The 23,908-nt window shown below is 65.4% G+C and overlaps 3 protein-coding genes and 1 pseudogene across 4 annotated transcripts in view; 1 reads left to right on the top strand and 3 right to left on the bottom strand.

Annotated features, from left to right (window-relative positions):
• LOC311511978 (leukocyte immunoglobulin-like receptor subfamily A member 2) overlaps nt 1–23,908 on the bottom strand; it is an 873,498-nt pseudogene that overhangs the window by 234,576 nt on the left and 615,014 nt on the right. The gene's annotated exons all lie outside the window — the stretch shown is intronic.
• On the bottom strand, nt 9,479–14,020 carry LOC311511902 (uncharacterized protein; the record flags this gene model as incomplete). Its single annotated transcript, XM_084612834.1, has 4 exons — nt 9,479–10,306; nt 10,845–10,915; nt 11,609–11,660; nt 13,769–14,020. The coding sequence occupies 4 exons, from the start codon at nt 14,018–14,020 to the stop codon at nt 9,584–9,586; spliced, it is 1,098 nt and encodes a 365-aa protein (XP_084468960.1). The 3' UTR covers nt 9,479–9,583.
• Nucleotides 15,598–19,896, top strand: LOC311511901 (uncharacterized protein; the record flags this gene model as incomplete). The annotated part of the gene is made up of 6 exons (XM_084612833.1): nt 15,598–15,640; nt 16,041–16,178; nt 18,296–18,331; nt 18,651–18,776; nt 19,015–19,099; nt 19,641–19,896. The coding sequence occupies 6 exons, from the start codon at nt 15,598–15,600 to the stop codon at nt 19,804–19,806; spliced, it is 594 nt and encodes a 197-aa protein (XP_084468959.1). The 3' UTR covers nt 19,807–19,896.
• Nucleotides 20,235–21,944, bottom strand: TMEM238 (transmembrane protein 238). The gene is made up of 2 exons (XM_084612233.1): nt 21,269–21,944; nt 20,235–20,544 (listed from the first exon to the last, which is right to left on the bottom strand). Exon 1 carries the CDS (start codon nt 21,640–21,642, stop codon nt 21,271–21,273), a length of 372 nt encoding a protein of 123 aa, XP_084468359.1. The 5' UTR covers nt 21,643–21,944; the 3' UTR covers nt 20,235–20,544; nt 21,269–21,270.

Genomic DNA, 23,908 nt, shown 5'->3' with positions numbered 1-23,908 from the left:
TCACGGGGGCGGGATGGGAGGAGGCAGGATACTAGGGTAGATGGGCCTGGGGGCTGATCATGGGGGGGATGGGAGGACGGGGGACACCAGGGTAGATGGGCCTGGGGGCTGATCATGGGGTGGGGGGGGGCAGGATGGTAGGAGGCAGGATACCGGGGTAGATGGGCCCAGGGGCTGATCACAGGGGGGTTTGGAGGAGGCAGGATACCGGGGCAGATGGGCCTGGAGGCTGATCACAGGGGGAGATGGGAGGAGGCAGGATACCAGGGTAGATGGGCCCGGGACCTGATCATGGGGTCGGGGGGCATGGGGGAAAGTTTCTCAGCTGGTTCCCTGCCAGGGTGATGAAATTCTGTTATTTTCAGGGACAGCCTCTGCCGGTCAGTTCCTGTCCCCCCCCCCCCCCCAACCGGTTTGCAAAACAAACACTTGGAAATCCTGACCCACGTCCAAGACAGGAAGGTCAAAGGGGGGGCTGCGGTGGGGGCGGGCTCGGGGCTGCGACTCACGTCAGCACCTCATTGTAATGGAAACCGAGCTGGGCCTGCAACCACCACAGACTACGGTGGAATAACATCCCCCCCCCCCGGCCAGTGTCCCCCCCACAGCCACTGCTCCCCCTTCTGGCCTCCCAGCCAATGCCCCCTCCCCTGCCCCACAGTGCCCCCCCATCCCATGGCCAGCACCCCAACTCCATACCCTGGGGGAAAGGGCGGGGGGGTGGGTGTTCAGGGCTGGGATGTGTATCCCAGCTTGGGGGTACAGGGCTGGGGGGGCACGGCATGGGATGTGTTAACCCGCGGGGGAGGGCTGGGGGTGCAGGGCAGGGGAATGTGTATCCTGGCTGGGGGGTACAGGGCTGGGTGGGGGACAGGGCAGGGGATGTGTATCCTAGCTGGGGGGTATGGGGCAGGGCTGGAGGGGCAGGGCAGGGGATGTGTATCCCGGCTGGGGGGTACGGGGCTGGGGGGAGGCAGGGCAAGGCAGGGGGGTATGGGGCTGGGGGGGAAAGGCTGGGGGACGTGTATCTCAGCTGGAGGGTAGGGTTAGGGGGGCAGGGCAGGGGATGTGTATCCCGGCTGGGGGATACGGGGCTCGGGGGCTGAAGGCCGGGGGATGTGCATCCCAGCTGGGGGGGCAAAGCTGGGGGGGAAGGCCGGGGGATGTGTATCCCAGCTAGGGGGGCAGGTCTGGGGGGGAAGGCTGGGGAACATGGATCCCGGCTGGGGGGCAGGGCAGGCGGGGGGAAGGCCAGGGGACGTGTATCCCGGCTCGGGGAGTACGGGGCTGGGGGGCTGAAGGCCAGGGGACGTGGATCCCGGCTGGGGGGCAGGGCTGTGGGGCGAAGGCTGGGGGATGTGTATCCCAGCTAGGGGGGCAGGCCTGGGGGGGAAGGCTGGGGAACATGGATCCTGGCTGGGGGGCAGGGCAGGCTGGGGGAAGGCCGGGGGACATGGATCCCGGCTGGGTGAGGCAGGGCAGGGAAGGGGGGTCTGAGGCTGGGGGGGCAGGGCAGGGGATGTGGATCCCGTCTGGGGGGTATGGGGCTGGGGGGCTGAAGGGCGGGGGATGTGGATTCTGGCTGGGGGGGCAGGGCTTGGGGGGCTGAAGGGCGGGGGACGTGGATTCTGGCTGGGGGGGCAGGGCTTGGGGGGCTGAAGGGTGGGGGACGTGGATTCTGGCTGGGGGAGAAGGGCAGGGAAGGGGGGTCCGAGGCTGGGGGGGGCAGGGCAGGGGACGTGGATCCCACCTGGGGGGGCAGGGCAGGGAAGGGGGGTCCGAGGCTGGGGGGGCAGGGCAGGGGACATGGATCCTGGCTGGGGGGCAGGGCAGGTGGGGGGAAGGCCGGGGGACGTGGATCCCGGCTGGGGGGGGCAGGGCAGGGAAGGGGGGTCTGAGGCTGGGGGGGCAGGGCAGGGGACATGGATCCCGGCTGGGGGGTATGGGACTGGGGGGCTGAAGGGTGGTGGACGTGGATCCTGGCTGGGGGGGCAGGGCTTGGGGGGCTGAAGGGTGGGGGACGTGGATTCTGGCTGGGGGGGCAGGGCTTGGGGGGCTGAAGGGCGGGGGACGTGGATTCTGGCTGGGGGGCAGGGCTTGGGGGGAAAGGCTGGGGGACGTGGATCCCAGCTGGGGGGGCAGGGCAGGGAAGGGGGGTCCGAGGCTGGGGGGGGCAGGGCAGGGGACGTGGATCCCGGCTGGGGGGGCAGGGCAGGGGACGTGGATCCCGGCTGGGGGGCAGGGCAGGGAAGGGGGGTACAGGGCTGGGGGGGCAGGGCAGGGGACGTGGATCCCGGCTGGGGGGCAGGGCAGGGAAGGGGGGTACAGGGCTGGGGGGGCAGGGCAGGGGACATGGATCCCGGCTGGGGGGGCAGGGCAGGGAAGGGGGGTACAGGGCTGGGGGGGCAGGGCAGGGGACGTGGATCCCGGCTGGGGGGCAGGGCAGGCTGGGTGTGGTTGTGCTGCCAGAGCCAGGACTGTCCCTCCCTCCCCGTCCACACGCAGACAGACAGACGGACGGTTTCCCTGCGTGACTCAGGACAGACCGACTGTCTCAGCCCCCGCCAAGGTGTGTGGTGGGGGGAGGGGAAGAGGGAATCGGAACGTTGGGATCAGCTGTTCAGTCTCCCCCCCCCCGCGGAGCTCTGAAATCATGGACGGGTCAGTGGAGAAACCCCCTGGCCGGCCTCTGAGGGGCGCTGCGGGTCACTGTCACCGGGCATGGGGACCAGAGGCCCCCGGTGTATCCCTGGGGGAGGGGGCCAGGGATCGGCTGAAGGCAGGGATTGGGGGTCCCCCGTGTATCCCAGGGTGGGGGCAGGGCTGGGTGGGGGGCGAGGATCAGGGTCCCCCTGTGTATCCCAGGTCAGGGCAGTGCTGGGGAGCCAGGGTTCAGGGCCCTCTGTGTATCGCAGGGCGGGGGCAGTCGGGGGGCAGGGATCAGGGCCCCCTGTGTATCCCAGGGTGGGGGCAGGGCTGGGGCGGGTGGGGATCGGGAGCTCCTGTTTATCCCAGGGCAGGGGCAGTTGCGGGGGCAGGGATCGGGTCCCCCTATGTATTGCAGTGTGGGGGCACTCAGGAGGCCAGGGATCGGGTCTCCCTGTGTACTGCAGGGCAGGGACAATCTGGGGGGCAGGGATCGCGTCCCCCTGTGCACCGGGGTTGCTGGGAGGCACCGGGGTGGGGCGGGGCGGGGGGGGCTGCCAGGCTGGGATCTGCCTGCGTGGACAAGTAAAGACAAAGCTGGGGAAGGAATGTGGGGCGGGGGGGTGGGGTGGGGGGGCTTGCGGGTGCCAAGGAAAACAGCCGTTGGAAGGGTAAATATTTAGCTCCAAGGTGACGGGGAAGCGGCTGGGCCCTGGCTCCCCGCCCGAGGCCCTGTGCAGCCTCACCTGACACCGGGCTGGGGAAGGTGGGAGCATAGCAGCGCCAGGCGGTTCCCCTGCCCCCCAGCGCCCCGGGGCCGACCGCACGCCTGCAGCTGCCCCCGGGCGGGCGGGCAGGGCTGGAGCGGGCAGGGCCTGGAGACTGGGGCACCGGGGACAGGGACGCACGGCTCGGGGGGCTCGCTGAGCAGTTGTGCACCCTGTGCAGTGAAGACGTACACTGCACGGCTGCACACACGGCATAGATGCACTGTAGGGCTACACACACCGCACGCGGCTATAAACACTGCACAGATGCACTGCATCATTTTGCATACTGCATTGTTACATTGCAGGGCTATACATAATGCACACTGCAGGGCTCCGTGCTCCACATAGATACACTGCAGGGCTACTCACTGCATAGATACACTACAAGGCTCTGTACACTGCATAGACACACTGCAAGACTAGACACACACCACACACTGCAAGGCTATACACACTGCATAGATTCACTGCAAGGCTACACACACACCATACACTGCAAGGCTATACACACTGCATAGATACACTGCAAGGCTATACACACACCACACACTGCAGAGCTATACACACTGCATAGATTCACTGCAAGGTTATACACACCACACACTGCAGAGCTATACACACTGCATAGATACACTGCAAGGCTACACACACACCACACACTGCAAGGCTATACACACTGCATAGACACACTGCAAGGCTATACACACACCAGACACTGCAGAGCTATACACACTGCATAGACACACTGCAAGGCTACACACACACCACACACTGCAGAGCTATACACACTGCATAGACACACTGCAAGGTTATACACACCACACACTGCAGAGCTATACACACTGCATAGACACACTGCAAGGCTATACACACCACACACTGCAGAGCTATACACTCTGAATAGATATGCTGCAGGGCTATACACACTGCATAAATACACTGCAAGGGTATACATGCCTCACACTGCAGGGCTATACACACTGCACACTTCAGGGTTTTACAAATTGCAAAGATACGCTGCAGGGCTTCGCCCACTGTCACTGCACGGCTCCGCACCCTGCACGGCTCCGCACACTGCACGGCTCTGCACACTGCACATTGCATGGCTCTCTGCACTGCGTAGCTGTGCCGCACACACTGTCCCTGCACACGGCCGGGCTATAGCCCCTGCCCAGTTAACCACACTGCGTATGTGCACTGCACACACTGCCCAGCCCTGCGCATGGCCCGTAGAGACCCTGCTCACTGCCCCCCGCCCCGCACACTGCATGGCTCTGCAGGCTGCTCACTGCAAGGCAGTGGGCAGTGTGTTACCAGGACGTGGTGCACACACACTGCCCACCGCACGGCCTTGCCCGCTGCACCCTGGGGTTCAGTCCGCCTTGGGGTCCTGCCCCAGCAGCGGTCACCTTGTCGGAGGCCACCAAGCTCTTGTCCTCTGGCCCGTCTGCACCAGGGAGCATGAGCCAAATGGCTTGGGATGGGCCGACACAGGGAGGGTGGCTTCCCAGGGAGCCTGTTCAGTGGCGGGGGGGGTGTGTGTGTGTCCTGACACCCTCTGCTGGAGGGGCTGGGCCCTGCTGTGTGTGTGTGTGTGTGTGTGTGTGTGTGTCCATGCCGCCCTCTGCTGGTGGGGATGGGAACTGCTGTGTGTGTTTGTGTGTGTGTGTGTCCCTGCTGCCCCCTGCTGGAGGGGCTGGGCCCTGCTGTGTGTGTGTATGTGTGTGTGTGTGTGAGTGTGTGAGTGTGTGTGTGTGTGTCCTGACTCTGCTGGAGGGGATGGGCCCTGCGGTCTGTGTGTGTGTGAGTGTGTGTGTGTGTGTGTCCGTGTCCCTGCCGCCCTCTGCTGGAGGGGATGGGCCCTGCTGTGTGTGTGTGTGTGTGTGTGTGTGTGTGTGTGTGTGTGTAGGCCAGCAGAGGCCGCTCGATTCGTCTGTCCTCCTGTCTTGCACAGGCTGTTACATTTCACCCGCACACGCCTCTGGTGAGTCCAACAGGTGTTTCACTAATGCATCTTCCAGAAAAGCGTCCATCTCCTGGGGCTGTGTATGTGTGTGTGTGTGTGGCTGCATTGCGTGTGTGTGTTGTGTATTATTGTGTGAGTGTAGATGTGTTGTGCATTCTGTTGTGTTGCATGCGTGTTGTGCATGTGTGTATGTGGTGTGAGTTATGATGTGTGTAGCTGGGCTGTGTCTGGTTTGGGTGTATAGGCTGGGTTGTGTGTGTTGCGTGTTGTGTGCCTATTGTGTTGTTGTGTCTGTGTGTAGTTGGGTTGTTGTGTGAGCGTAGCTGGGTTTTGTGTGTGTTGGGTGCGTGGTATTGTGTGTTACGTGCCTATTGTTTTTGGTTGTGTCTGGGTGTAGCTGGTTGCAGGATTGTGTTGGGTGAGTGTTGTATGCCTATTATTGTGTTGTGTCTGTTCGTAGTTGGGTTGTTGTGTGAGTGTAGCAGGGTTGTGTGTGTTGGGTGTGTGTTGTTGCATGTTAGGTGCCTATTGGTGTGTTGTTGTGTCTGTGTATACCTGGGTTGTTGCGTGAGTGTAGCAACAGGGTTGTGTGTGTTGCACACCTGTTGTTGTGTGGTTGTCTGTGTGTAGCTGAGTTGTTGTGTGAGTGTAGCAGGTTGTGTGTGTTGCATGTTGTGTGCCTATTGTGTTTTTGTGTCTGTGTGTAGCTGGATTGTTGTGTGCATGTAGGAGGGCTGTGTTTGTTGTGTGTTGTGTGAGTGTAGCAGGGCTGTGTCTGTTGTTGTGTGTTGTTGAGTTGTGTTCTGTGCTTACTGCCCCCCACCCCAGCTCTGGTATTTTGCCCTCCGGGCCCCTGGTTTTCACAGCACCGGCTGTTTCCTTAGTGACTCGCCCCCCGCCGCCCCCCCCCCGCCAGCACCGGGGCTGGGGGGGGCGGGATGATGCTGGGCGGGGGGCGGGGGGGTTGACGCCTTGCAGGAAGCGTGCCCAGCTCTGCCGGCGCCCCTCACTCCCGACCCGCAGCCCCCTGCTCGCCCAGCCCCGGGCTCCCCCCAGCTCTCCCGGTGCCCCTCACGCCCGAGGGGGGCGAGCTGGGGGGTGGCACTTCGCCCCCAGTCCAACCTCGGTGCCATTCGCAACTTGCTGGACAGAGGCACAGACAGAGCCTTTGGGTCAGGGGCTCCCGGGGGGCAGCGTCAGCCTTGGGGCTCTCCCTCCCTCCCCCCCAGCCACACTGCCGGGGGCGCCATCTGCCCCCACCCCGTGTCTCCTGCTCTGCCCCAGAGCAGCTTTCTAACCACCCCAGCCCCCTCCCCAGTGAAGTCTAGAGGGAAACTGAGGCATGCTGCGGCATTACAGGCTTCTGGGTGGGCGTAGGGGGGTGAGGTTGGGGGGAAGTGAGGGAGGGGATGTTGGAGGGTATTGGGGGGAGGGTTATTCAAAGCACAATCAGTTCAGGGTGCTCGTCTCCCCCCTCCCCCACCCCCCCAGCTGACAGAGGCCCCATATGCTTCCACCGGGGCAGGCCAGTGGCGTCCACAACGCCGAGACAAGCCCCCCCCCCCCCCCAGCCACGGCTCCCTGGGGCGAATCTGGCCCTGTGGGAGGCTGGCCCAGGGCCCGGCTCCAGGATCCGGCCGGCCTCAGGCTGGCACAGTTTGGCTGAGACCACGTCATGGGCCAGGGCACTAGCCAGCCACGTGGCCACAGCCCCCAGCTGCGACTCCATCTCCTGGCCCCCCCCCCGGGAACAGCCCTTATCCCACCCCTCCCCACCAGCCCCTTTGGGGCTCCGGCCCCAGTCCAGTCCCTGCTCCCGGCGCCCCTCGCTCAGCCCTTCGGGGGACTCCCCGGATCCGTCGCCCGGGGGCTGTTTATTTGCCCGGCGGATTTGAGCTCCTCTCGCTCTGACAAGGCTGCGGAGAATAAGGACCCCTGGCGCTGGTGCCCGCCGGAGACTCGACCTTTCCCGACGGCTCCCCCTTCGCCCCCAAGGCTCCCTGGGCATTTCTCCCAGGGCTTTGAGGCCCCGTCCCCGTTGGTTCTCCATCCCGTTGGCGCCCCCCAGCAGCGGGGCATGGCGGTGATTTCCCGGGGTGCCTCTCTGCCGAGGCATTAGGCCGACACTTCTTTCCTCCACACCTGGGCCCCCCCTCTGCTCTCACCCTCCTGGCTTTACAATCCCCCCTGCAGTGGGGCGCCTTCTGCAGCTGTCCCGCCCTGGGACTGTAACTGGCCTCCCAGCCCCACCTGGACCCCTCCAGGGCCTGTGTGAGTCACCCCGCCCCCCGTCACAGCCAGTCATTCCCCCCAAGCAGCAGGGTGACCCCCCACACCCACCATGTCCCCTGGACAGCTCCAGGAGCAGCGTTCAAGCCTTTGGCACCCACCGGGGAGCCGTGAAAGTGCAGAGGGAAACCGAGGCAAGCACCGGCGCCATCAAAATAGTACAGAAAACTCCCCCTACGTTACAACCCCCCCAGCACCACCCTGGGGCATCAGGGCTGGGACTGACAGCCCAGGAGAGTGCCCCCTGCTGAGCCCCTGCCCCGCTCCTTGCAGCCCAGTGCCCCACTCTGAGCCCCCGCCCTGCTCCCCACAGCCCAGCGGCCCCTGCTGAGCCCCTGCCCCGCTCCTTGCAGCCCAGCGCCCCCCTCTGAGCCCCCCGGCCCGCTCCCCGCGGCCCAGTGCCCCCCGCTGAGCCCCCCGCCCCGCTCCCCGCAGCCCAGTGCCCCCCGCTGAGCCCCCCACCCCACTCCCCACAGCCCAGCGCCCCCCGCTGAGCCCCCCGCCCCACTCCCCGCAGCCCAGTGCCCCCCGAGCCCCCCGCCCCGCTCCCTGCAGCCCAGTGCCCCCCACTGAGCCCCCCACCCCACTCCCCGCAGCCCAGTGCCCCCCGCTGAGCCCCCCGCCCCGCTCCCTGCAGCCCAGTACCCCTCTCTGAGCCCCCGCCCCTTCCCTGCAGCCCAGCATATCCCAGTGCCAGCTGAAGGGTTTTTCCCTCTGGAAATTCACGTATGTCGCAAAGGGTTTCTTAATAATCTTTGTTGGCTGAGAAGCCCCAGCTGGGCTCATTGTGCAAGGCAGTGAAAACCAAGCCGAGCTCACAACTGAATCCTGCCAACACAACCAAGTGCAACCGGACGCAAGGCAAGACAAGGGAACCAGGTGCCCCAGAATATCCGGCACCGCTCGGCAACGCCACCCGGCACAGGGCCGCCGACCACAGCAAGAGCAGGACGTGAAACGCCCCGAGACAGGGCAATGGTGCCCGGCGCGACGGGGCGAGACAACCCGCTGCAATCCAATGGGAGAGAGAAACCATGCGATAACACACCACGATACCGGGCAACAACACCCGTGCCCCGCAGCGCCCCAGAGAATCACGTCAAATGCGGCGTCCTATTCCGGACGAGCCCAGGCCGGGAGGGAGTCGGCGGTGCAATGCTGCACCAGGAAAGGACGCGGCCCACTTCTCATGCAACGCAAGCGAAAGTCACGCAATAAAACGTGTGAGAAAACACGACAGTATAAAGCACTATCAGGCGGTAACGCAATGAACCACACGCCGCCGTAGCGCGGGGCAGAACACACCGTAAGGAAACGCAGGTCGAATCAGGCCACAGATCAGCGCGGAAGAGAGAGGAACGCAAGGAAAAGCAACGCCACCCCAGGCCGTAATGCCACACAATCCAGGGCCGCCCAGAGGATTCAGGGGGCCTGGGGTCTTCGGCGGCGGGGGTCCTTCCGCTCCGGGTCTTCGCCCAAGACCCGGAGCGGAAGAAGCTGCGGCGGGTCCTTCACGCCAGGTGTGTTCAGCGGCACTGAAGGACCCGCTGCCGAAGAGCCGCCAAAAACTCTCCTGGGGCAAATTGCCCCATTTGCCCCCCCTCTGGGAGGCCCTGGCACAATCTAATGCAGGGGTTCTCAAACTGGGGGTTGGGACCCCTCAGGGGGTGACGAGGTTATTACATGGGGGGTCGCGAGCTGTCAGCCTCCACCCCAAACCCCGCTTTGCCTCTAGCATTTATAATGGAGTTACATATAAACAAAGGGGGTTTTAATGTACGGGGGGTCGCACTCAAAGGCTGGCTGTGTGAAAGGGGTTGCCAGGACAAACGTTTGAGAACCAGTGAAATGCCACAGAATATAATGCGAGCAACAACAAGACAATCAAATGTCACGGAACAGAATCCGCCATCTATAAAACTCCCAAAACGAGAGTGAAATACAGTGGGAGAGAAGCCACTGCCGGGCCGGAGAACGGGATCTGGTAGGACGCCATGTGGTAGAAGCCGCTGCCCCGGAGAACGGGATCCGGTAGGACGCCGTGCAGTAGAACCTGCTGCCAGTCCGGAGAACGGGATCCGGTAGGATGCCGTGCGGTAGAAGCCGCTGTCCCGGAGAACGGGATCCGGTAGGACGCCGTGCGGTAGAAGCCGCTGTCCCGGAGAACGGGATCCGGTAGGACGCCGTGCGGTAGAAGCCGCTGCCCCGGAGAACGGGATCCGGTAGGACGCCGTGCGGTAGAAGCCGCTGTCCCGGAGAACGGGATCCGGTAGGACGCCGTGCGGTAGAAGCCGCTGCCCCGGAGAACGGGATCCGGTAGGACGCCGTGCGGTAGAAGCCGCTGTCCCGGAGAACGGGATCCGGTAGGACGCCGTGCGGTAGAAGCCGCTGCCCCGGAGAACGGGATCCGGTAGGACGCCGTGCGGTAGAAGCCGCTGCCCCGGAGAACGGGATCCGGTAGGACGCCGTGCGGTAGAAGCCGCTGTCCCGGAGAACGGGATCCGGTAGGACGCCGTGCGGTAGAAGCCGCTGCCCCGGAGAACGGGATCCGGTAGGACGCCGTGCGGTAGAAGCCTCTGCCCCGGAGAACGGGATCCGGTAGGACGCCGTGCGGTAGAAGCAGTTGAATAAAGTGCTGCGCGATGCAACACAACGTCACCCAGGGCAATAATGCAGGAGAACACAACGCAATCCCACCACACAATACAGGCCACAATGCAGCCGAATGGGATGCTGTACAAGGCACCAACACAATATTATCACTACAATACACCCCACCCTGCCCCAGTGACATCACCCCTGCCGCACGGGAACCTTGCACGGGCCGTGCACAAGCCCCCTGGACTCAGGTTCCCCCGCCGCACAAATCCAGGACCCTCCCACACGGTGCAGGGCCCAAGATTTCACGCACACCAAGAGAGCAGGGCCCAGCCCCTCCAGCAGGGGGCGGCAGGGACCCCCCCCCGCACCCTCCCAACCCCCCCCGCACACATATGGGTCGGGGCTGCAAGGACCCGGTCCCCGGCTATGCTGGGTTGGGGGAGGCTGCTCCTCGCCCGGGATGCGGGGGGGCGGGCTGGCTCCGCTGATGCAAGGGATGAAATGCAGGAGTCCCAGGCCGGCTTGTGGTGGGGGGGGTTCAGTCTTGCACCACCCCCCAGGGGGACAATTACCAGGAAGCGGCTGCAGGTGCAGGCGACTGGCCCAGCCGGGTCTGGCTTAGAGGCATGAGTCAGACGGGCCTCTGGCAGGCAACCCAACCCCTCACTCCCGACCCCCAGCCCCGGCTAGCCCGGCCCTGGGCTCCCCCCCACAGCTCTGCCTGTGCCCCTCACTCCCGACCCGCAGCCCCCTACTAGCCCGGCCCTGGGCTCCCCCCCGCCCCCCACAGCTCTGCCCGTGCCCCTCACTCCCGACCCATAGACCCCTACTAGCCCGGCCCTGGGCTCCCCCCCACAGCTCTGCCTGTGCCCCTCACTCCCGACCCGCAGCCCCCTACTAGCCCGGTCCTGGGCTCCCCCCCGCCCCCCACAGCTCTGCCGGTGCCCCTCACTCCTGACCCCCAGCCCTGGCTAGCCCGGCCCTGGGCTCCCCCAACAGCTCTGCCCGTGCCCCTCACTCCTGACCCCCAGCCCCCGGCTAGCCCAGCCCTGCACCCCCAGCTCTGCCAGTGCCCCCTCACTCCCGACCCACAGCCCCTGCTAGCCCGGCCTTGGGCTCCCCGCACCCAGCTCTGCCGGTGCCCCTCACTCCCGACCCGCAGCCCCTGCTAGCCCGGCCCCCCCCAACCGCCCCCAGCTCAAATGACAAAGGAGTCGGGTCTGCCCTGACACACAGATTCCTGGGACAGCTGCAGGCCTGCGCTGGGGCTTAGACAAACACATGGCTCATATCCTCACCCCCCGCCCGTCTGCACCCGCTCGCACCCCCCACATACCCCCCCCCCGCTGAGTACACAGGAAGCCGGGGTCCCCCTGCGTGGGGCCAGCCTGTGACGCAAACGTCCCGTGTCACGGCAGGCCCAGGCGGCCGCAGTGCGGTGGGGCTGGCACCGGGCCCGGGCCGCGGTCTGGCCGGGTGCACGGGCAGCCGGAGAGGGGGGGCGGGGGGAGTGCGTCCGCACAGACAGAGGGGGCAGTGATCCACACGGAGACACTGACACACACACGCAGCACGGCAGCCTGGGAGCCAGGGGCACGGACACACGCCACGTGTGTGTGTGTGTGTGTCCCTGCTGCCTCCTACTGGAGGGGCTGGGCCAGGGGTGGGCACAACATGGCTCAGCCCCCCTCCGGCTCCTACGCGCTCCAGTGGCCCCCTCTGGTGCTCCAATGGGAGCTTTGGGGGGGGGTACCTGCGGACGGGGCAGGGTGCAGAGACGCCTGGCCGCGCCTCCGCCTAGGAGCCGGAGGAGGGACATGTCGCTGCTTCCGGGAGCTGCTTGAGGTAAGCGCTGCTCAGAGCCTGCACCCCTCAGCCTAACCCCACGCCCCAACCCCCTGCCCCAGCCCTGATCCCTCCCTCCCTCCAAACCCCTCAGTCCCAGCCCAGAGCACCCTCCTGGACCCCCAAACAGAGCACTCACTGCTTCCCCACCCCAACCCCAATTTTGGGAGCATTCATGGCCCGCCGTACAATTTCTATTCCCTGATGTGGCCCTCAGGCCAAAAAGTTTGCCCACCCCTGGGCTGGGCCCTGTTCTGTGTGTGTGTGTGTGTCCCTGCTGGAGGGGCTGGGCCCTGCCCTGTGTGTCAGTCACATGGGTCCTGTGCCCTAGTGGGCCAAGCACCGGCCTGGGCCTCAGGACACCTGGGTTCTGTCCCAGCTCCAGTTGGTGACCTTGGCCAGGTCCCTTCCTTGCTGGGTGCCTCAGTTTCCCCACATGTGTGCAAGGGGGATGGTGCCCAAACCCCTCCCTTTGGCGAGCCTGGCGAGCTGTCGGGCAGTGAGCGCCAGGGATTGTGGGCATTGGAGGGGTTGAGGGGAACCCTAGGGCAGATCCCGGCGGGGGGATCCCCAAAACAGACGGGGGCCCAGGCAGCTTCTCTTTTTTCAACCACTGCATCAGCGAACCCTGCCTCAGCTTGGCATCTGTCTGGCAGGGGTCATGGGTCATGGGTCATGGGGAGGGCAGGGGTCACGTACATCTGCACTATAGGCTCAGGGACATAATGGGGGGTTGGGGGAGTCACTATGGGGGTCAGAGTTCACAATGGGGCCTATCCACTTACTGCTATAGGCCCAGAGGTAGGGGTCACAGTGAGGGGTCAGGGGACACTATGGGGTCAGGGTTCATGGTATAGGTTAAAGGTCATGTGGAAGTCAAGGGTCATGCACTCTAGGCCCAAAGTCTGGGGGTCACTGGGGGGGTCAGAGGTCACTGTTCTCTAGTGGAGGACTCCTCCCAGAATCCTTTGCAAGAAGTGGCCAAGGCCTTTCCTTGCAGGGGCTTCTGCAAAGGATTCTGGGTGATGGGCTTGATCCGCCTCCCTCCACACCCCCATTGCTTTGGGGTCACCTCGTACTGAGCAGCACCCCATAGATCCTGGCTGCTGGGCCCCATCCCTGCCCAGCACAAGCCAGCTTGGGTCGGGGGGGGGGGGGGAATGACTGGAACTGCCCCAGCCACCCCCCAGACAAAGCAGATTCGGGTCTTGGGTGCAGTGGTGGGTAAAAGGGGGCAGTGGGGGGAGGGGGAGGGAATACCCCGATCGCACGGCCACTGAGCCAGACGGCGAGGGATCCCCCAGCCCTGAGGTGCCCTGTTTCCCTGTGACACCCCCAAGCGCCGCGTCTGATCTCCCCCCCCCCGCCCCTCAACTCCTGCCTTGGGACTGGGGGCAGGACAGCAGGATCGATTGGAGGCCATAAAGTGAGAGAGAGAGAGAAGGGTGGGTGTAGATGGATCGATGGATGGGGTGGGGGTTGCGTGGGGATGGCTGGCGGGGCAGTTGTCTATGAAAGGGGGCTGTACGGGGTGGGAGCTATATAGGGTGGGGTCTGTACGGGGTGGGGTGATGGGGCAGGGGGCTGAATGGGTTGGGGGTTGTATGGGGTGGGGTGATGGGATGGGGGCTATATGGGGTGGGGGCTGTACAGGGAGGGGGGTGCCCAGGGGGCGGTTGGTCGCTCCGGGCGGGGGTGCCTGGCACACGAGGCAGCAAGCCGGGGCAAGGCTGGGGATCGGGCCCCCGTGGCAGCCCCAGGCCCCCGTGGCTCCAGCCCCGGCGGGGGCCGGGGGATCCCAGACAGGCTGGGGGAAGCCGGCAGCAGCTGGCAGGCAGGGGCAGGGGCAGGGCGGGCGCTGCCCTCCTGGCTCCGATGACTCGTTCTGGCTGCGCTGGGTCATTTCACGCTGGGATCTGCTGGCTGGGAAAGATTGGACGCAGGTGGGGAAACTGAGCAGATAGCCAGGGAGAGAACCCAGGAGTCCTGCCCCATCCTGGACCTGCAGGAGTGTGGAAACGCGGCTGAACTGTACCCGACAACTCCCCCCCGCCCGCCCCCACCGTCCCACAGCGCCCCCTGCTGGGAGAGGTGGGGCTGTGGGAGCCAGGAGCCCCCCCCCTCCAGCCAGCCGGCCCCCCCCCCCACCCGCCGGCTGACCCTGCCAGGGCTTTGTGGCTGCCTCTCCCCCCTTGGTGGCCCTGGCTGCCCTGCCCTGGCGGGTTTGTGGCCAGCCTGAGACATGACGCCGAGGCCACCCCAAAGCCCTGGGCTCCCCCCGCCAGCCCCACGCTGCCCCACCGCAGGGAGGGCCGGATGCCAGATGAGCTCAGAGCCTGGGGAGCAAGGGGGGATCTGGGGCATTTGGATCCTCAGCCCCCCCATCCCAAAATACACTGGGGGGATCCCAGACACTGAATCAGCTCTGGGGGTGCCCCCCCACTCCAACCCCCCCCCAGACTCCTGGGATCCATATGAGCCCAGAGACCCCAAGTGGCCCCGATTACCCTGGGGGGCTGTTCGGCCATGGGGGGCATGGAGGTCACGTGCTCCTGACTGGCGGGGGCTGAGTCACCCCCTTAGGCTATGTCCCCCCTTTCTGGGGCTCAGCTTCCCCTGGGGTTGGGGATCCCGCATAGCACCCTCCACAGGCCTCTTGGGGCCAGTGCCCCCCCCCACAGAAAGGCTCCCCCCCATTTCACTGCTGGAACCATTCTGAGGTTCAGAGAGGAGCTGGGGGGGGGCGCTGGGCAGAGCTACAGACACACAATGCAACACAACACAGCGCTGCATGCAACACAATGCAACACAATGCTGCATGGAACACAATGCAACACAACACAATGCTGCATGGAACACAGTGCGACTCAATACAGCGCTGCACAGTGAGAAACAGCACAGCAACGCAACGCAACACAATTCAACACAACGCTGCACAATGCAACACATCACAGCACTGCACAGTGAGAAACAACACAACACAGCGCTGCATGCAATGAAACATAATGCACCAGAACACAGCGCTGCACAATGCAACACAACACAACACAGCACAGAACAGACCATAATGCAACTCAACACAGCACTGCCCACTGGGAAACAACACAATCCAATGTCACATAACACAGGGTAGGAGAAGACCACATACTGTCCCACAACCAAATGTGCCACACTGAAATACAATGTAACGTGGTGTGATACAAGGGAACCCAAGACACAACACAACAGCTCAGTGGAACACAAAACAATGCTGCCCAGTACACACAGTACAGCCAGTGTTATGAAAGGTTACACAACTCAGCACAATGGCATTCAACACACTGCAGCAACACAATGCAACACAACGCAGGACAACATACAGATGCAACACAACCCAGAGGCATAACACAAAGCAAGACAACAACACATGGATGTAACTGCAATGCAACAGAATACAATAGAGGGTGCAACACAAAGCAAGACAACACAACATCATGCACAATGCAAGACAACCCAGCCAGCACCACACACAATACAACAGAAGGTGATACAGGACGTCTCAACACAACAACAGCGCAACCCGGGACCGACACAAGCCACCGTACCCCTGGTGAAGAGGCCGCTCACCAGCCACACAGCACCACATGGGACAACTTCAGGCCAAACACAACACCAACCACAAGACAACACAACTCGGCTTGGGGTCAGGGCTTTCCACCCACGCACAGCGCTTTAGCAGGGATCCAGACAACACAACACAACACAAATTGGTGTTGTGCAGGCTCTTCCCTGCTCACTGACCCTCCCCTTCCAAAATACCCTTCACAAACTGCACACAACACAACTCAACACAACAGGGCTTGGTCTACGGTCCCGCCCTGAGAAGCGAGCCGGGCTGGATCGCGGATTGCAAAGGAGACGGCTTTCGCCCCCTGGGGGTGCAGAAGGTGGGTGTTGTGTTGTGTTGTGTTGTGTTGTCTGCTTCGGCCGCGGAGCTGCTGGGAAAAAGGAGCAAGCGGCGCCCTCTGGTGGCTGCAACCTGGAGCCGCAGCCCGCGCGAGAGGACCGGGGGCTGGTTCGGGGTTGGTTTCTTGGGGCGCGGGGGGGGGGGGGCGAGGCGGCAGCGTCCGTGCTGGGGAGGGACGGACGGATAGACAGACAGCCGGGACACGCGTTTGGTTTGTTAGCGTAGGGCCCCAGGTAAACCCCTGGAAAGAGGCCAAAATATCCCGGTCTGTGAGTGGTGTGGGGAGGCCAGGCTGGGCTAGCAGGGGGCTGCCGGGGGGGAGTGAGAGGCACCAGCAGGGCTGGGGGGGTGCCAGGGGGGCTGGAGGATCTGGGTCAGGAGTGAGGGGCGCCAGCGGGGCTGGGGGGGGTGCCAGAGGGACTGCGGGCAGGGGGATGGGAGTGAGGGGCACTGCGGGGCTGGAGGGCGCCGGAGGGTGGCTGGGGGTCAGGAGTGAGGGGCACCAGCGGGGCTGGGGGGGTGCCAGAGGGGCTGGAGGATCTGGGTCAGGAGTGAGGGGCGCCAGCGGGGCTGGGGGGGGTGCCGGGGGGCTGGAGGATCTGGGTCAGGAGTGAGGGGCGCCAGCGGGGCTGGGGGGGCGGTGCCAGAGGGGCTGCGGGCAGGGGGATGGGAGTGAGGGGCACTGCGGGGCTGGAGGGCGCCGGAGGGTGGCTGGGGGTCAGGAATGAGGGGCACCAGCAGAGCTGGGGGAGGTGCCAGGGGGGCTGGGAGTGAGGGGCGCTGGGGGGGGGGTGCCAGGGGGCTGTGGGTCAGGAGTAAGGCACACTGGCGGGGCTGGGGGGGTGCCAGGGGGGCTGGAGGCTCTGGGTCAGGAGTGAGGGGCACCAGGGGGGCTGGGGGGGTGCCAGGGGGGTTGGAGGCTCTGGGTCAGGAGTGAGGGGTACCAGCGGGGCTGGGAGGGGTGCCAGGGGGGCTGGAGGATCTGGGTCAGGAGTGAGGGGCACCAGCGGGGCTGCGGGGGTGCCAGAGGGGCTGGGGGCAGGGGTATGGGAGTGAGGGGCACTGCGGGGCTGGGGGGCGCCAGGGGGGGCTGGGGGTCAGGATTGAGGGGCACCAGCAGGGCGAGGGGGGTGCCAGGGGGGTTGGGAGTTAGGGGCACTGGGGGGGTGCCAGGGGGCCTGAGGGTCATGAGTGAAGCGCACTGGCAGTGCTGGGGGGGTACCAGGGGGGCTGGAGGCTCTGGGTCAGGAGTGAGGGGCACCAGCGGGGCTGGGGGGTGTGTCAGGGGGGCAGGAGTGAGGGGCGCCGGCGGGTCTGCGTCCAGGATCCCTTTCAGCAGTTGCAGGTTCCCAGAAATCCTGTGAGTTCATCACCTGAGACACGGCGGCTCTGGGTTGGGGGGGGGCAGTTAATGGCCCCAAATGTCCCCGAGGCTGAGAAAGGGGCGAAGGCCGGACACTGCCCCCAGCATCTCCCCTGGGAGGGGAGCGGGGGTCTGGCTGGCTCAGGGGGGCAGGGAATGAGACACGGGGCCTTTCCCCTCTAGGGGGCGCCAGCTCCCATCTGCCCCCAGGTCTGTGAGCTGCTTCCCCCCAGCCCCCCCAGCGCCCCTCACTCTCGACCTGCAGCCCCCTGCCAGCCCAGCCCCCCACGCCCAGGCCCTGGTCTCCTGGGGGCTCTAGAACGCCTGGGTTCTGTGAGGTGGGTTCCAGAACGGTGGAGCCGCCCCGGGCTCTGTCCAGGCCCCTGGCCCTGCCCCGCCTCCTGGCGCCCCCTGGTGCCCGCAGCCTGACCGCCCGGCGCTGAGGGTCTTTGCCGTGTGCTCCCTGCAGGGGGCGCTCCTGGCACGGGAAGGGAGCTGCCCCCGCCCCCGTCCCTGCCCCGCCCGCGAAGGGCTTGGAATGAAGACGGGCTCTGGCCCCCACCCGCCCCTGCCTCTGCTCTGCCTCCTGCTGGCGCTGAGTGTCGGGGGGGCTGGTGAGTGGGGGGCTGGCCCCTAGGGATGGGACCCAGGTGTCCGGGATGGCAGCATGAGGCACTGGTCCCTGCAGGACCCCGCAGCTCCCAGCCTGGGGGCCAGTATGGGAGGGGGGAGGCAGCCGGGGAACCTGTGCAGGGCGGCCCCCAGCCCCAAAGGGGAGAGCGGGGAAGGGACGAGCGAGAGGGGATGGGGGGACCGAGGCGGCCGGAAAGGATCAGGGCCAGTCTCAACTCTGCCCCTCCCCCTAACAGGTGCCACAGGGATAGGCAGCTTCTTCAGACCCCTGAGTAAGTAACTGCCCCTCCCCGCCACCTCATCCCCTCCCTCCCTGCTGCCCCACAGGCCCACCCCCACATTTACTGCCCACAACTCCCATCTGCTTCCCTTCCCTACTCCTCAGCCCCACTGAATCCCCCCCTTGTACCCCCCCTCCCCCGGCCGCCCCACATCCCCTGCTCTGGGCTAGAGCAGACCGAGGGTGCCCCCTGGGGGGGAACACAAAGAATGACCTGGACCTCAAAGTGGGCCGGGGGAGGGACAAGGGGCCTGGGAGGATGGGGGGGGGGGGCGGGAGGCAGCTGGCACTAACAGGGGTGTCCCCCCCAGCCTGCACTCAGCCCCCCTCCCTGCGGAAGCCCTGCGGCGGCAACCCCGAGAGGTTCTACCCCAGCCAGTGTCTGGAGAGGAGATGCTGCCATGCCAACGGCACCTGCTACCACCGTGCCACCGATGGTGAGCGCCCCCCAGAGCCGGTCACCCCACCCCCCAGCCGGCCGCCTTCCCCGCGCCCCACCCCAGAGCCGGCCGCATCCCCGCCTGGGGCTCGGTGCCCCCAGGGCACCCCTCAGTGCCAGGCAAAGGGTCCCCCTATAGCCAGCCACCGTGTGCCCTACCCGAGAGCCAGCCGCAGCCCCGCCCCAGAGGCGGCTGGTGGATGCCAAGCTGCCCCAACCCTCCCTTTCCTTGGCAGCGCCCCGCCAGCGCCGGAACGCCGGGATCCTGGGGGGGATCTGCGTGGGGGCCGCCGGGCTGTTCCTTTGCGTCTGCGTCGCCTGGTAGGTACCGGCTGGAGCAGAACCACCCCGGGCTCCATGTCCCCAGCGGGGAGGGGGAGGGAACCGGAGCCCTGCAGTCAGGGGCTGGAGCGTCCCATGAGCACACTCCGCCCAGACTCCTGGGCCTCAGCGCTGGAAGCGAGCCAGCTTTCCCCACACCCCAGTCTTGGCTGAGAGCTCAATGGCTGAGCCCAGAAAAGGACCTGGGGCCTGTCCCCTCTAGGGGGCACCAGTTCCCATCCAGCCCCAGGGCAAGGACTGGCTGGCTCAGGGGGATGGGGAATGGGACATGGGGCCTTTCCCATTTGGGTCACTAGATACTCCAAACCACTTCCCTCCCATGTGAGAACCCAGTTGTCTCTCCCCCGCCCCCCGGCTCTAACCACTAGGCCCCACTCTCCTCCCATAGCTGGGAGAAAACCCAGGTGTCTGGCTCACCCCCCCAAGCTCTAACCACTAGGCCCCACTCTCTTCCCATAGCCAGGGAGAAAACCCAGGTGTCCTGGCTCCCAGCCGCCCATTGTCTCTCTGCTCCCCACAGCAGGCTGAAGGGCAGCCGGGCGGCAGGGAAGGAGGCGGGGGAACCAAAGTCAAAGTCGGATGCAGAGTTGGCTGATTATCTGATGAAGCTGCTGGAGGAGAGTGACCAGGAGGAAGAGGAGAGGATGGAGCCTAGGGAGGAAGAGCCAAAAGAAGTGGGGGAGTAGGGACAGGCTGGGGGGCAGCTGACCCACCCCCACCTGGACTGCTGCACCCCTCACACAATAAAGGGTTAATTTTTTCCACTTCTTTCCAAATCAGCTGGGGGGCACATGCTGCCCCCACGTTCTCTTCCCACATCCGGATCCCTGAAAACACAGCCCCTGTGCTCCACCCCAGAATGGGGGCAGGGAATGGGGCATGGGGCCTTTCCCCTCTAGAGGGTGCCGGCTCCCATCAGGCCCCAGAGTGGAGACTGGCTGGCTCAGGGCAGAGGTATGGGACACAGGGCCTTTCTCCTCTAACCACTAGCCCGCACTCCCCTCCCAGAGCTGGGGAGAGAACCAGGAGTCCTGGCTCCCAGCCCCCCGCTCTAACCACTAGACCCCACTCCGCAGCGTGTGACGTAGGACAAGGAAGCACAGAACAGAGGGCCTGAGACACAAAGTGATTTAAATACAAATGAAACTTCCCTGCGATGGACAGACAGATGGACAGATGCACCTCTGCCAGGTCAGGAGAGCCAGCACCCCACCAAGCTCTGCCGTCCCAGTGCCGGGCAAGGGGTCCCCAGATACGCGGCCCCCGAGCGCAGGGGCTGGGTGTCTCTGTCCTCGGGCCAGTTCAGTCCATCTGTCTCGCAGCCCTGTGAGTGCTCTCGGATCGGTGAGGGGGTGGGGGGTGTTGGTCCCAGACGGATCCCCCATCTGACTTGCCCCCCCACAGGGCTCCGTCCCAAGAGGCATCTGGAAGAGACAGACAGTTGGTCATAAGCTGCGGGGGGGGGGGCGGGTGCTTGAGTTGGGTGGGGGGAACATGGCACTAGGGGACGCTGTGCTGGTGGGGGAGGGGAGGTTGGTGTTCCTTCTCAGCCCTTTCGCAGGGGGCAGGGTTTGGGGAGTAGGGCAATGTGGGCAGGGTCGGGGGCAGGGTTTGGAGGGGCCCGAGGGACAGGGCAGAGCTTGGGGGGCACAAGGGTGCAAGATTTGGAGTCAGGGTTTGGGGGCACAGGGGGCAGGGAGTGCAAGGTTTGGAGGCAGGGCTTGGGGGAACAGGGGGCAGGGCTTGGGGGCATATGGGATCCAAGGTTTGGAGGCAGGGCTTGGGTGCACAGGGGTCGGGGACAGGGCTTGGGGGGCACAGGGGATCCAAGGATTGGAGGCAGGGCTTGGGGGGCAGAGCGGCAGGGAGAGGATTTGGGGGCCACAGGGGGCAGGGCTTGGGGGGCACAGCAGAGAGGACAGGGTTTGGGGGTACAGGGGGTGCAAGGATTGGAGGCAGGGCTTAGGGACACAGGGAGCAGGGCGGTGGGGACAGGATTTGGGGGGCACAGGGGGCAGGGCTTGGGGGGCACAGCAGAGAGGACAGGGTTTGGGGGTACAGGGGGTGCAAGGATTGGAGGCAGGGCTTAGGGACACAGGGAGCAGGGCGGTGGGGACAGGATTTGGGGGGCACAGGGGGCAGGGTTACCTCTAGATCGTCTCCCGGGTCGGGGGCCCCTGGCTCCCGCGCACGGGGTCCAGGGCCAGCGGGCCGGGCTGGCGCCGGGACCAGCGGCGGGAGAGCTTGCGGGCGAGGCGGGCCAGGGTGCCCCCCTTGGCGGCGTAGTCGCGCCCCAGCTCCTCGGGCGCCAGCTCCAGGTTGCCCGTGTACCAGAGCACCCAGCCCAGCAGGCTCAGGAAGACCAGCACCGCCCCCGAGTAGATCAGCAGGTCCCCGAAGTCCTGGCCCCGCACCCGCAGCCGGGCGAAGATGCCCGTCAGCAGCGCCCCCATGCCCGCCCCGTCCAGCAGCAGCGCCAGGCCCAGCGCCAGGCGGCACCGGCCCAGCCCCCCCGAGGCCATGGCGGGGGGGGCAGCTCCCGAGGGGGTGAGGGGTCCGGCGTGGGGGGCACAGACCCAGCAAGGCCCCGGGCTGGGAGGCCGCAGTCAGGTGCGCTGAGAACAGGGCAGGGCGGGACCCAGCAGGTGCCGCTCCCTGCCCGGGGTTAACCCTTCCCTGCCGGCCACAAGCTGATGGGCGCGGCTGGGACGTCCCGCCTAGCTGGAGAGAGAACCCAGGAGTCCTGGCTTCCAGCACCCTGCCCCTTCTAACCACTAGACCCCACTCCCCTCCCAGAGCCGGGGAGAGAACCCAGGAGTCCTGACTCCCCCCCAACCTCTAGACCCCACTCCCCTCCCAGAGCCGGGGAGAGAACCCAGGAGTCCTGACTCCCCCCCAACCTCTAGACCCCACTCCCCTCCCAGAGCCTGGGGAGAGAACCCAGGCGTCCTGGCTCCCAGCCCTCCCCCCACACAAACACAATAGAGGGCGGGGCCTGGCTCAGTCACCCGGGTCACTCAGATTCATTCTACCTGCCGAGATCAAAGGAGACCCTGCCTACCCCTAAACCCCGCCCCCAGGTGTGCTTATCCAATCAGATGTGCGGAACGCCCCCCACTTCCTGCTCACCTTTACCTGTCCGGCCAATGAGAGCCCAGACTCTGGGGAAGGCCCGGTGGAGGTTGCTTTTAACCCATTCCTAACAGGTACGGGCTGCTCAATGTTATAAACCCAGCATGGGTGAAACCCCCCCCCCGGAGACAACCCGGGAGTCCTGGCTGTTCCCCACCCCCCATCCCAATTCCCTCCCCTCCCCGAGCTGGGGGGAGAACCCAGGAGTCCTGGCTCCCAGCCCCTCCCCCCGCTCTAACTACTAGATCCCACTCCCCTCCCAGAGCCAGGGGGAGAATCCAGGAGTCCTGGCTCCCAGCCCCACCACCTTCTAACCATTAATCCCCACTCCCCTCCCAGAGCTGGGGAGAGAACCCAGGTGTCCTGGCTCCCAGCCCAGAGGGAGGGCTACCCCTGTTTTTCTGGACACTAACTTGGGCCATGGGACACCACCAGACTGAATTCCCTGCCCAGCCAGGCTGGTCACTTAGCCTGTCTGGGCCTCAGTTTCCCCATTCCTACAATTGGTAAAGCAGCCCTGCCCTGCCTTGTGGGTGGTGGTGGGTAAATAGCCTGCAGCTTGTGAGGCACCCAGAGGCCATGGTGATGGGGGCCCAAGGAGGCCTTGCGGCGGGGAGGAGCCTGCTGATATCACAATGCCAGGCCCCGGGTCAGAGGTTCCGGGCCGGCCCAGAGCAGCATGGGGCAGTGATGCTGGGAGCACCCTGCACTGGGGCCATGGGCCCCTGGGTGCTGGCAGCCACAGGCCCCTGCTGCTGCTGTGACATGCCCCATGGTCTCGGCCTCCTGGGACCCCCAGCCTCGACAAGCCAGCCCTGACCCAGCTAGCTGGCCATGCTGATGTATCCACCAGGTGGGCTGAGGATGGGGACTGGTGTGTAAGGGGGCCAGGACTCCTGGGTTCTCTCCCTGGCTCTGGGAGACGAGTGCGATCTAGTAGTTAGAGCAGGGGTGCTGAGAGCCAGGATGCCTGATTTCTATCCCTGGCTCTGGGAGGGGAGTGGGGTCTAATGGTCAGAGTTGGGGTGGGGAGGCTGGGAGCCAGGATGCCTGGTTTTCTCCCTGGCTCTGGGAGCGGAGTGGTGTCCAGTGGTTAGAGCGGGGGGGGGGGGGGCTGAGAGCCAGGACTCCTGGGTTCTCCTCTCGCTGACTCCCCCACCCAGGCATCGTGCGGAGGAGTCCGCGCCCCTTCCCCGAATGCATCAGCGACTTCGCCTTCGCTGGCTGGATCCCGATCATCGGGGAGCTGCAGAGATTGCTGGGGCGGGGGGAGTACAACCCCTTGCAGCCCACCCCCCTCTTCGAGAGCAACTTCCTGCAGGTGAATGCTGCCCCCTGCTGGGGGGGGGAAAGCAGGGCAGCTCCCGGGCGCCCTCTCTCAGCTGCTCCTTGCCCAGCAACTGCAATCCCCTCCCTGCACCTTGGCTGGGCTCCGTCAGGCCCACGGCCAAGGCCTCTCCCTGGTGGGACCGGGAGCCATGGGTTCTAGTCCTGCTGCCTGGGGAAAGGGGTGTGTGCTCCAGCTGGGGGGCTGGTGCCTGGCACCCCCCACTAATCCCCACCCCCGCCCCCTGCCTTGCAGGTGACCAAGCGGGGCGAGCTGGTGGATCTGCACAACCGTGCCAGCCTGGTCACCCTGGGCATCGCCGCCACCAG

The sequence above is a fragment of the Lepidochelys olivacea genome (genome assembly GCF_965140295.1).
Source record: "Lepidochelys olivacea isolate rLepOli2 genome assembly, chromosome: 23".
Lineage (NCBI taxonomy): Eukaryota > Metazoa > Chordata > Testudines > Cheloniidae > Lepidochelys > Lepidochelys olivacea.
The sequence above is the reverse complement of the archived record's forward strand: the minus strand, read 5'-3'. Positions and strand labels throughout refer to the sequence as shown.

What these genes read in the sequence shown, in the direction of transcription:
- TMEM238 (XM_084612233.1), bottom strand. Translation starts at nt 21,642, where the DNA reads ATGGCCTCGGGGGGGCTGGGCCGGTGCCGCCTGGCGCTGGGCCTGGCG.